Here is a 12813-nt window from a genome sequence, read left to right on the forward strand (position 1 = left end):
ATATGTTTATTTGCCCATAACTATGAATGTTAACGTTGCAGGTATTTCCTTTAATTCTAGTATTCTAGGATTCAGAAACCAAATCTACGTTGACCTGGTCTTAAGTTTTAAAAATATATCCTTACATGGAACACCCATTTATCTCTTGTTCAGGTTATTTCCCTTCTCTGGACATTGTCCACCTCCATTCTTTCATCTTGAGATTTGGCACTTAGAACTGCACCGAGCATTCCAGGTGTGGACACCTTTGGTTTTGTACCAAAAATGATGACACTTTTCTCGCTTTCCATTTCTCTTGCTGCTGATGCCACTTCTCTATGTGGTTTGAGCTGAAGCACATTGTACTGATATTATCAGTAAACTGTCTACCTGTCTGCTATAACAGAGCTCAGAATCTGTTCTGACGCCAGAATTTGTGCTCATGGCATTTGTAAACCAAGTATTGATCTGGGTCTCTGTCTCTTTTGTGTTCGTGTTAGTTGCTAACAAGGAGGGGTTTTCAGTGCCTTGTGGACTGCAGGGCAATTAGCAAAGTGCCTACATATTGCTCTAAACTATCTAGTTTAATGGGAATTGTTCCTAAATCCTAGAAAAAAAACTGGTAATAGAGTTTTCTCCTATCTCTAGTGACTATCTTAATAAGTTAATTCTTCCTTAAGCACGAAGATTCCATCTGGATTGGTAATGCCTTTTTCGCCAGCTCAGAAAATTTTAGAGCTAAAAAGGGCTTTAGACATGATGTCATACCCTCACCAAACCCCCGTTTTATCATTAAGGATAAGAGAGCTCACGAAGTCTCCCAAGGTTACATAGAAGTGGGAACACCTGGGACAGAACCCGGGCCTCGTGGTCTCTCCTGTGGCTCTGTCCACTAACCCGTCCATTACCTCTTGGAGTAGTCTTTTTATAATAATAGTCATCCTTCCTTGGAGCCTCTAATATTAAAAAGCAGTTCATAAAAGCATTTTTCCAGAAATCCATGTATACAGAAAATCACTCACCCAATTCCTCATTCTCTTTTCTTCTTTATGCGGATGAAGATAGTGGTCAACAAAGGAAAGATCTGATTATACCTCTGGCGCTTTTGTTTTAAGTGCTATAAATGAGATAGGTTCTAAATACAGTGTCTAGTAAAGCATTTCTGCTTGATGCCAAGTGAAGGCAGACGAGCCTATAAGCTGATCAGCTTGTAGCTTGTCCTCCCACCTCCTCTCATGTCTCTCCTTGTTCCCTACCTCTAGATGCCAGTGATTTCTATATGTCTGCTTCTGTAAAATCACAACTTAATTTTTATCTGTTTCTTAATTTGGGTCTCATGTGTGAACCCCCTGTATGTGTGTACATGTTTTTCTAGGAGGGGTGGTTTCATCAGATTTTCAAAGAGTTCTTTGTCTTATATATATAAAAGGTAAAGAATCACTAGTTTATTAATCAGTAAATGGTACTGGGGCTGGCTGGTAGTTATCAGAAAAAAAGTAAATTTGCATGCATTTCTCTCATCTTATACAAGGGGAGATTCCGTTTGGAATGAAGATATAAATATAAAAAAATAAAGCTGCAGAAATATTAAAAGAAAACATGAGATATTTTGCTTTTAACTTGGACTAGTGAAGGTCTTTCTAACTATGGCCCCAAACACTAAAAGCCCTGAGAAAAAAGATTTGACAAATATGACTAGTACAGAAAAATCACATTTCCATCTGGTACATCCACACCATGGAATGCTACTCACGCTAAAAAGAAACAAACTATTGATACATGCAACAATTTGGGAGGAATCTCAAGGGAATTATGCTGAGTGGAGGAAAAAAAAAATCTCAAAAGGCTACGTAAAGTTGATTCCATTCATATCACATTCTTCTTCTTCTTCTTTTTTTTTTTTTTTGAGGAATATTGGCCCTGAGCTAACATCTGTTGCCAGTCTTCCTCTTTTTCCTTGAGGAAGATTGTCGCTGAGCCAACATCCATGCCAATCTTCTGTTTTATGTGGGATGCCGCCACACTGTGGCTTGGTGAGCAGTGCTAGGTCCACGCCCGGGATCCAAACCTGCAAACCCCAGGCCACCGAAGCAGAGCGCGTGAACTTAACCACCACGCCACCAGGCCGGCCCCCATATAACATTCTTGAAATGACAGAATTACAGAGATGGAGAGCAGATTAGTGGTTGCCAGGTTTTAGGGAAAGGGGTTGGGGTGGAAACGAGGTGGCTGTGGCTGTGAAAGGGTAACCCACAAGGTCCTTGAGATAGAACTGTTCTGTGTCTTGACTGGTGGTGGTCACATGAATCTGCACATGTGATTAAAGTGTGTAGAACTAAATACACAGAGGCGCAAATGATTCAGGTAAAACTGGAGAAATCTGAATGAATAAGGTCAGTGGATTGTGTCCATGTCAGTTTCCATTCAGAATCTCAAATCTTAAAGGATTTTGTATTTTCTAAATAGAAATAAAAGTTTCACAGTAAATCAATAATAACACTAAAAGTTCAGAATGTCATTAGACATCTCATGATATTAAGAAGAAAAATAAGCATTAAGGGTAACATCATTCTATACTTGGTTCTTTGGTTTATATGTTAAAATTGCCAAACTTAAGAGCTTAATTCTTGTCCTCTCATAAATAAAATCAAACCCTTATTTACTTTTAACTCTGTTCCAAATAGTTTTGCCATTTAGATTTTTGTCTGAGAAGTAGCTTTTCTGCACCCCACCCTACCCTCTTTTAGACCTAAAATGTCAAGTCTCTTCTACTGTAGACTAAGTGATGAGCATTTGGTGCTGTTCCTTAAGATTACCACTGGACATCGTATATAATGAATATACTAGCTATCTTCTTTATTTCCAAAGTCCTTTAAAGTCTGAATCTCCTGTGCTACTATCGGAGTCTCGAGATGGTTTATTCCAGCACATCAGTTAATTGTTCACCCAAGATGTCCCTAAGTACACCCCTCTTGTGGTGTGACTGGAAACCTCTGCCCACTTCCTCTCTGTCACTTGCATGGGGAACATGCTTTCCTCTCTCTACTTTTATCACCTTTCCCTGTCTACTCAAATTCCTGTTTATCTAGAAGATTATGAGTGCTTTAAAAAAGATCCAAGATTGGGGCTGGCCCCATGGCTGAGGGGTAAGTTCGCGCGCTCCGCTGCAGGCGGCCCAGTGTTTCGTTGGTTGGAATCCTGGGCATGGACATGGCACTGCCTATCAGACCACGCTGAGGCAGCGTCCCACGTGCCACAACTAGAGGGACCCACAACGAAGAATATACAACTATGTACTGGGGGGCTTTGGGGAGAAAAAGGAAAAAATAAAATCTTTTTTAAAAAAAAAAGATACAAGATAAAACTTCAAAAGAAAGGCCCATAAATCTGTACTGTTCTGTCCCAAAAGGTGAAGGCATCTCTTGTACAAAAAAAGGATGTGATTCACTCAGATGTACCAGGTGAAGCAGTTCATTCTGCATGATGTGTGTGCAAGTTCGTTTGATGAGTTATCTGTACAGTAACACCCCCGAAGATGTTTCCAATGGACACCTGTCCCTGAAGGTGTTTCCAAAGGACAGCTGTACAAGCTTATTAATAATAATAATAAAAACTTTAGAAAGTTAAGAAGTAATAAGTGGAATTGCAAAATTGAATTCATTGCATAGGGAAAACATTGTACATGAATGGGAAACATCTTAGAGGATTTTACTGTCTTATATTTTCTTAGATGAATAGCAATCTTAGGTCATCTTACAAAATATATTTATTTCCACAGAATAAAATGTGAAACTGTATTCTCACTTTTAAAAAGCGAACTCTTTATTTTAGCTGGACCAGCTATTCCTTCAGTTGTGGCGTATCCGAAAAGGAGTCAGACCAGCACTGCGGATAGTGACCTCAAAGAAGATGGAATTCCCTCCCGGAAATCAAGCAGTAGTGCTGTTGGAGGAAAGGGAATTGCTCCAGCCAGTCCCATGCTTGGAAATGCCAGTAATCCCAATAAGGCAGATATTCCTGAACGCAAGAAAAGCTCCACTGTCCCTAGTGTAAGTATTGTTGCACTGTAGAGCTTTTCTAGGATTGTAGGGTTGAAATGATACAGACATTTTGCGCCAGTGTTCTCGTCTGCCTGGAATGCCCTCCCCACTAGGCCACCATGCCCAATCTCAACCTGTAGAGATCACTTGCTGCCTTGAAGGGATTTCTTGTTGAGCCCTATCCTACTAGAGGAGTGGTCAGATCCTTTATGTCAAGGGCTGTTCCTAGTTATTCTACAAACATCTACCGAGCTTTAGGTTGTGTCAGGCACTGAGAGATGCAAAGACCTCATAGTCTAACAGAGGAAATAAATAAAACCAAATGATGACAGTGCAGACAGGCGACTGCAGACAGAAGCCTGATGGAATCTGTACAGGGCACTGGGAGGTCTGCCTGCCTGTGAGCCAGGGATGTGGTGTTTGCATTGTATCTTCAAAGGGCTCTAACGATAAAAAACGTTGACTGAATCCTTAGGATGTGCCAGGGATCGTGCCAAGTGCTTTTCCATGTATTAGCTAAATTTTAAGGTGAAGAAAAGTTAGGTAACTGCCTAAAATTACAGTGCTAACCTGAATCCATCTCTTGATCCCTACCCTTAACAAAATCTTCCTAGTTAAGTAGGTAGTACTTGTTAAATTAAATTGAGTCTATTGAGTTTCAGAAACTTTTCCATGAATCGAAATGTATTTTGTCTGACCTAACATAGTAATTATTATTCTTAGCACTCCTAAAGTAATTTTAGAAAGAAATTGCAGAGAACGAGCAATCTTAAAGATATTCTGTAACCACGTTTTTCCCTACAAAGTTAACAATGACACAGCCCTCCCTCCGCTCCAGAAAAACCCTAGAGTGAGCCACCCATGTGGAAGTTCTGCTGCTCCCTGTGGGAGTTTTGCATTTGTGCCATTCTGGGGATAGGGTTTCATAAAGGAGCCCAAAGAGTTTTGTCTGCTCCATCCTCTGACCTTGTGCTTTATCAGAGTAAACCCTGTGTGAAAGGGTTTTTATTTTGGCTTCCTATTGCCATCAAATTGGATTGTCATACCATAGCCCTGCAATTTAAATTCAGCCTCCAACATTTGTTGACAGTTACCAGAGGAAGGTGAGGACCTTCCTGCCTTCTCTGTTCTGTGCCTTCATAACTTTCATCCCTATCGCCCTACTCATCTGCACACTGATCTTTTGAAAGTATATCCTGAGCATTATCAGTCACCCATATTTGATTATTTATGAAGGAAAAAAGAAAGATTACTATAATTTTCTCCTGTTAGTCTTCAGGGTTTACCTGTACATGGTCTGCTCATGCTGTGCTTAAAATTGTTCTTATCTGATAAAATTCCTTAGTTGTGACTTGTTCCTTGCTTTTTAATTTTGAAAGTATTAACTTTTTAAAGCTTGATGTGAAATTCACGTGACATATGGTTAACCATTTTGAAGCATACTGTTCAGTGGCATCTAGTACCTTCCCAGTGTTGTGCAACCACCACCTCTCTCTGGTTCCAAAACTTTTTCAACACCCCAGAACACCACCCTGTACCCATTAAGTAATCACTCTCCAGTCCCTCTTCTCCCATCACCTGGCAACTACTAATCTGCTTTCTCTCTTGTTGGATTTGCCTATTCTGGATATTTCATATAAATGGACTCATACAATATGCAGCCTTTTGTGACTGACTTCTTTGACTCAGCATAATATTTTCAAGGTTCATCTGAGTTGTAGTATGTATCAGTGTTTCATGCCTTTTTGTCTGCCATAGTTTATGTGTCTATTGATGGACATTTAAGTTGTTTCTGCCTTTTGGTTATTATGTGTAATGTTGCTATAAACATTTGTGTACAAATTTCTATGTGGGCTTATGTTTTCATTTCTCTTGGATATATATCTAGGAATGAAATTGCTGGGTCATATGGTAATTCTATGGTTAACTTCTTAAGGCACTGCCATACTGTTTTCCACAGCAACTGCACCATTTTACATTCCTACCAGATATGAGAGTTCTTGTATTCCACATCCTTGTCAACCACTTGTTATTTTCTGCTTTTTTATTACAACTGTCCTAGTGGGTGTGATATAGCACTTCATTGTGATTTTGATTTGCATTTCTTTAATGACCAGTGGTGGTCAGCATATTTCCATGTGCTTGTTGGCCATTTGTATGCCTTCTTTGGAGAAATGTCTATTCAGATCCTTTGCCCATTTTTAAATTGGGCTGTTTGTCATTTTTTGGTTGAGTTATAAGAGTTCTTTATGTATTCTGGATATTAAACCTTTACCAAATAGATGATTTGCAAATATTTTCTCCTATTTTGTAGGTTCTCTTTTCACATTCTTAATAATGTCATTTGATGCCCAAAAGTTTCTAATTTTGATAAAGTCCAATTTAACTGTTTTTTTCCTCTTGGTACTCATACTTTTGGGTGTGTCATATCTATGAATCTCTTGTCAAATCCAAGGTCTTGCAGATTTACCCCTATATTTCTTCCTAATAGTTTTATTGTTTTATATTTATATCTTTATTTTTATTACTTTTTACTTTATTTGTGTATTTACCTTATATTTATAATCCTTTATAATTTTTTATTTTGAAAGTATTAGCTTTTAGGGCTGGTCCTGTGGTGCAGCAGTTAAGTTCACATGTTCCACTTTGGCGGCCTGGGGTTTACCGGTTCGAATCCCAGGTGCGGACATGGCACCGCTTGGCAAAGCCATGCTGTGGTAGGCGTCCCACATATAAAGTAGAGGAAGATGGGCATGGATGTTAGCTCAGGGCCAGTCTTCCTCAGCAAAAAGAGGAGGATTGGCAGCAGATGTTAGCTCAGGGCTAATTTTCCTTCAAAAAAAAAAAAGTATTAGCTTTTAAAAATGTGGATCTCTCTATCTTCCTACTTTGTGTTCATCAGTAAATCCATGAGTTATCACTTTATGGATTATTACAGCCAGCTTTTCAGAATTCCTCTGCCACAACCATTTTTCGTTCTTTCTGCCAAGAGAGAGGGCAGAGACTGCTGCCTCCACCCCCTTTTCTGATCTTTTGGCCAGTACTGTTGATATTTTAGTGTAGGTTTATCTGAAAACTGTTTGTTTATTTAGATGAGGGTTTTTTTTCCCCTCATTACATTATACTTAGTTTGACAAAAATGCCTTCTTCTTTTAATAGAGTAATACAACATCTGGCGGAATGACACGGCGAAATACTTACGTTTGCAGTGAAAGAACCACAGCTGATAGACATTCAGTAATTCAGAATGGCAAAGAAAACAGGTATGAAATTTCTCCTGGTTGCAAGAAAATTTGTTTGTCCCAAGAGAAATGGAGGCATGTTAGTTACTTCTCAGTTTTTATAATAATAATTCAAATAGTGATGGTAAGTATTCCCCAACGGTAAGTTAAATTTGAATGCAAATTTTTAACGAGATACTAGAATTCCAAATTTCTCTCATTGTCCAGAACTTGTCCTCCTGGCTAGCTGTGTATGATGATTGAAAAGGTTGAGTTAAACCAGGGAGCTTTCCCAGAGGAGATAGATAGTAAGCTATAGTTTACTTGTAGAATAGTGAATAGGGAAGTGGAGATTATTTTGGGCATATTAGTAACTTGAACAAAGGCTGAAAGGGGTGTGGGTAAGGACCTGAAGCAGGGAGCCAGGTCTCTGGAGGATGTAGAGCACGAGGTAAGGTGGACGAGCCTTCAGTTACAGGTCAGCAGTTTGCCAGAGGGGCCAGGTGGACAAAGTAGTAACATAGGCTCCACCTTAAAAGAGATACAGTTGAGAATCCCAAAGAAATAGAGAGTGCAATCTTCTGAATGATTGTAATCTGGTGAAGAGTCAAGCATACATAAGATAAATGTGATTTAAAATGCTAACAAAGTATTATGTCAGTAAGGAGTGAGCCATATGTAAACAACTTTTGGGGTTACAAAATAAGAGATAGTTAGAGTCAGAAAATCGCAATTAAGTAGATCTAGAGACCATGGGGTAGAGTTAGTTTGGGGGGAGAGAAAAAAGATAAGTTGGATTGGTAGAGTAATTAAATATATTCTATATAAAACAAATTTCCCAGGCTAACATGGATTTTCCTTCTTTCCTTTTGAAAGAATAGTATATAAACTAAATTCATAGTGGTGAGATATAGTCAAAGTGAGCAGATAAGGTTCTGGAGTTGAAATCATAAAGTAAATTCACATCATCTTTCATTGTCCCTTGACCTCTTGACTTGAACATTGTTTGATCATGTCACATTCCCATGTCTAGCATGAAAATTGTTTCTTTTTTTCTGACATTTACTTTCTGAAGTTGCATTGTAAGTTTTCTTTTTCCTTTAGACTTCATTAGTCACATGACACGTTTGATCATTAATTGCTATGACAGCCTAAGCAAAGATTCATCTTTCCCCTTCCTCCTTTAAAACCAGACTCTTTATCATTTCCCTTTTCCACAGATCACTTAAGTTTGAATTGATATGAAGGTAAAAGCTTGTTATGTAAGATAGTGTTGATTTTTCAGTGAATTTTTTGAAATATTTACATTCCGGTGTTCTCTTTTCTGATTCCTGTGTGTATTGTTTTAACATTGTCTTTTTCCTTATGATAAAAAACTATTAATAACTTGAGTATAGCAACTGGGCTAGATAGCTTACAAGTAGTGATTGATATATTTATTCCTTAGTAGTAATCTATTCTCTGGTAAACTTTCTTTCGTTGCAGTTACGTTCTCAAACCTATCAAATTGCTTGTAGTTCAGAGTGATTTAATAGAAGACGTCAATAGAAGACTTAATTAGAAGTTTCTAATATGTTAGGGGTTTTAGTCGATAGAACTAGAAAGATGTAGTCTCATGACCCTTCTTCTTTTTACAAATTCTTCTAATTGTTGCACTGTCAGATTCCTTTTGAACTTAGAATGCACATTCTCTGAGGTACAGATTCAGACTCTTTAGGAGTTTGTTAAGACCAACCTCCCCCGCTTTGTGTCTGTATGTGTGCATGACATGCTCTTCTAATTTTCCTTCCCTACAATTATTCAGTTCACTCTTTGGAAATAGTTTTAAGAATTCTCTAACTTCTTTGGAGTCATTACCTGTCTGTGTTCTACGTGCCAACACCTTCCTTGTGAGGGCTGACTCCTCCTTATCCTGACCTGTTTGCCTCTGTTAGCATCAGTCATTTAAATGCTTTGCTTTTGAAAGTGTTGTCCGTATCTCATATCAAATAGAGCCTCAGGGGCAAACCACAGAAGACTGGGGCCTAAAATTTTAGTAATATCTCTTTTCTTTTTCTTTCTATCTTACAATTGAATTGAAAAACTGGAAAATTACTGGAGATTTGAGTGCCAAGCTAATGGTCATATTTTTTACTTTCAGTTAAGGCACCAAATGTGACAACTTTCTCATCCTTAAAATAGATGCTTGAGTCATAAATTAGATACTCAGATGACTTCTTAGGCAGATCGTTGCTTTTTCTTCTACATACGTATTTTATTCCTTGACTAAAATACTAGTGAGCTACAGGATGCCTGGATCTATGTTAACTTCTGAAAGAAGGACATTAATTTCCACTTTTAGCCTTGAATATGTTGAACTTTTTTCTTATATATGTGAGTATTTATGCAGAATTCCAACATAAGGATGATCATGACTAATAAAACCTGTATGAAAGTTTAAACCAAAGCCTGCATGTCTTAAAAACCCTTCTTCAGCTGTCTTCAAGTCCTACTTTGAACATGGGGTGATGTTTTAAAAGCCTCAGCAAGTGTATTCTCTTTATTGCCACAGGCAATATAATTGATTTTTAATAAATAGTTTTTTCATTTTAAAATTAATTTTATTTATTGATTCTTACTACTGTAATCTTTCTGCTTTATCAGCTTCACTGTGTGAAAAATAAAACTAATCATTGGTGTCTGGGGCTGGCAGAGGTGTAGGTTTTGGCAAATTGTCTCTTTGGCAGGGGCACACATGAGTAGTTTTCTAAGTAAGACTGTTTTGAAACCAGACCTGCTAAAATCCAGAGTACTTTCTGCTGTAATCCTCCTGATTTAATTATTTGACCTTCTTCTGATGTCAGTCTCTGAAAATGGCCCAGTTCCAACATTGACTAACAGTCAGTATAAACTACACGGGAGAAGGTGTAATTATATCTTCAGTTGTATGATTCTGTCAAAATCATGTAGATTTGTAATGAGTCTTAAACCACTTAGCACAGACACTGACACATAGTGCTCAACAAATACTGGCTTTCATTATTATAATAAACAGCTCTGATATGAATGTGAAGAATTTTCTCTTTTTTTCCTTTTTTTTTTTTTTTTTTTGGTGAGGAAGATTCACCCTAAGCTGACATCTGTTGCAAATCTTCCTCTTTTTTTTTTGGCTTGAGGAGGATTAGCCCTGAGCTAACATCTATGCCAGTCTTCCTTTATTTTGTATGTGGATCACTGCCTCAGCATGGCTGATGAGTGGGTAGGTCCACACACAGGATCTGAACCCATGAACACAGGCCACTGTAGTAGAGTGCACCAAACTTAACCACTATGCCACCAGGCCAGCCCTGTGAAGAATATTCTTAGTTTACACTGACTATACCTAATCTCTCAACTTAGTAATGTTGCCAACCAAGCCCTATAACATAGACACTCTGTCCTCTTTCATATGCTTTTAGATATCTGTGGGAGACTATTGAAAATGTGTTCATTTGAGGAACCCCAAAGAAGCAGGGTGATGTTGTTATAATAAAGCACAACAATCTTTCCAAAGAAGTTTTAGGTATTTGATATCATACGTAAAATTTTAAAATTATAAAGTGGCTCTATTATTTTATCCATTTATCCACTTGTCCTGCATCAAGACACAGGGATTGAGCAGAGAAGGTTTGATCATAGTTAACACATGTATCTTTTGGAGTGTATTTTTAATTCTGCTTTTGCCCAATCAATGAGCATGTTTTGAATCAGCAACCAAAACATTTCATGTCAGAATGTTCTGATACAGGATAGGTATCATATCAAACAAATTGAAAATACCTGTCCTTTAGTAACCATAAGTGAATTAAGAGTTTTTTTAAAAAAAAAAGAGGGCTGGCCCTGTCACTGAGTGGTTAAGTTCGCGCACTCTGCTTCAGTGGCCCAGGGTTCACCAGTTCGGATCCTAGGCGCAAACATGGCACGGCTCATCAAGCCATGCTGAGGTGGCATCCCACATGCCACAACTACAAGGACCCACAACTTAAAAAATATATACACCTATGTACCAGGGGCGCTTTGGGGAGAAAAAGGAAAAATAAAATCATTAAAAAAAAAAAAAAAAAGATGATCAGACATAAATATCAAGCAGTTAGGAAGATTAATATGAACTCATGCAACATGAATTTTAAGAAACTCATTATTTCTGTAAGTTTAGGTTTAAAAATGGTTCTTCCTTGGACCCAGAACTACTGAAAATGTAATGCAGCTTATTTAGCTTGTTGTGGGCTAGTCTCTGAAGTAGTATCATTATCTTTAACACTTTTCTGGAGGGAAAATTTTGTCCAGCTTTCACAAGAAACAACTTGATGAACTTCCAAAATATGCGACCAGTTGTGATGTTGGGATTGTCTATTATAAACAAAATTTTTGTGAGTTTGATTGTACAAACATGAAATTCAGTAGTTACTGAGTTTACTGTTTCCTTAATTCATGTGCTAGGCCTCCTGTAGAAATCAAAAAAACACATTTCTTTTCTTGCTTTCTTTGTGTAATTCTTGATATGACATGGATTAAATTTCTAGAGAAATAATTCACTTAATTGCCTTTAAGCTTAGTACGTCAAAAAAATTAATAATTTGTATTGAAAATATCAATTTACACTTCCTTTCTAGAATGGTCTCCAACTTGAAGGAGGGTCACTTTTTTGCTCCAAAGCCTCTGTCCAAACAGTCTTGCCATGCTTGTATACCTTGTAGATGTTGCCTATACTGTCCCACCAGTGAGCAGTGTGCTTTGCGGGGAATAGGTGGAACGTCTCCTTGCTTGGTATGCTGACTAAAAGCCTTTCCTTCTCCAGAGTCTTTGGAACCATATATTCTCCAGGGAAAAAGCCAAACACCCCGACCTCCCCTTCTTCTCTCCTTTTCTTAATGCATCCATTGATTCCAGCTCCTCATTTGAGCAAGAGGAATGTCAGCAGCTGGGCAGGGGTTAAAGTGCGTTGACCCTTGACCTGTCCTGAACAGATAATAGAGCACAAAAGACAGTTGTATTTGTCTATAACTTGTTAATAAAGTAAAATAATATAGTATATATATATGTATATGTATGTCTGTATGTATGTATTGGGAACAACCAGGCATTTCTTCAGATAGTTGAATCAGTTAGGACTCTGTGTGTTGCAGGTGACAGAAAGCTGGTCCAAACAAGCTTAAATTTAAAAAGTTATCTCTTGAGTTCCGATATAGTCCAGAAATAGAGTCAGGTCCATCTAATAGTTCTGCTTCCTCTGTAGTAGTTCCCTGGTTGGGCTCGGCAGCATCAGACTTAACTTCTTCCCACACTCAGCTCTGCTCAAACAGAAGCCCTGGGCTTGTCTCCTTGGTCTGTGTTGGTCTGGCTCTAAACATGTCATTAGGCGGGATAGCTGCGAAGGTCTGGGGTGGAATCAGCAACATCTAGAGCCCAGGAACCTGCTTCCCCCAAGTATTGTTGCCACAGGAAAAGAGTGGGTGCTAAGTGGCAAAAACACAAAAGTGAATCTATTTTTATCTTTATGAGACATTTGCTTCCAGTTCTGTGACTATATTAGAGCCACTCTCCCAAATCAGGGC

General features: G+C 38.2%; 1 protein-coding gene across 6 annotated transcripts in view; it reads left to right on the plus strand.

Annotated features, from left to right (window-relative positions):
* MARK3 (microtubule affinity regulating kinase 3) overlaps positions 1-12813 on the plus strand; it is a 103219-nt gene that overhangs the window by 77978 nt on the left and 12428 nt on the right. For all 6 annotated transcript variants that reach the window (XM_046647344.1, XM_046647346.1, XM_046647345.1 and 3 more), the window contains exons 13-14: positions 3811-4028; positions 7179-7282. In XM_046647344.1, coding sequence (XP_046503300.1) covers positions 3811-4028; positions 7179-7282 — 322 coding nt within the window. The remainder of the gene's footprint in view (positions 1-3810; positions 4029-7178; positions 7283-12813) is intronic.

The sequence above is a fragment of the Equus quagga genome, chromosome 20 (genome assembly GCF_021613505.1).
Source record: "Equus quagga isolate Etosha38 chromosome 20, UCLA_HA_Equagga_1.0, whole genome shotgun sequence".
NCBI lineage: Eukaryota > Metazoa > Chordata > Mammalia > Perissodactyla > Equidae > Equus > Equus quagga.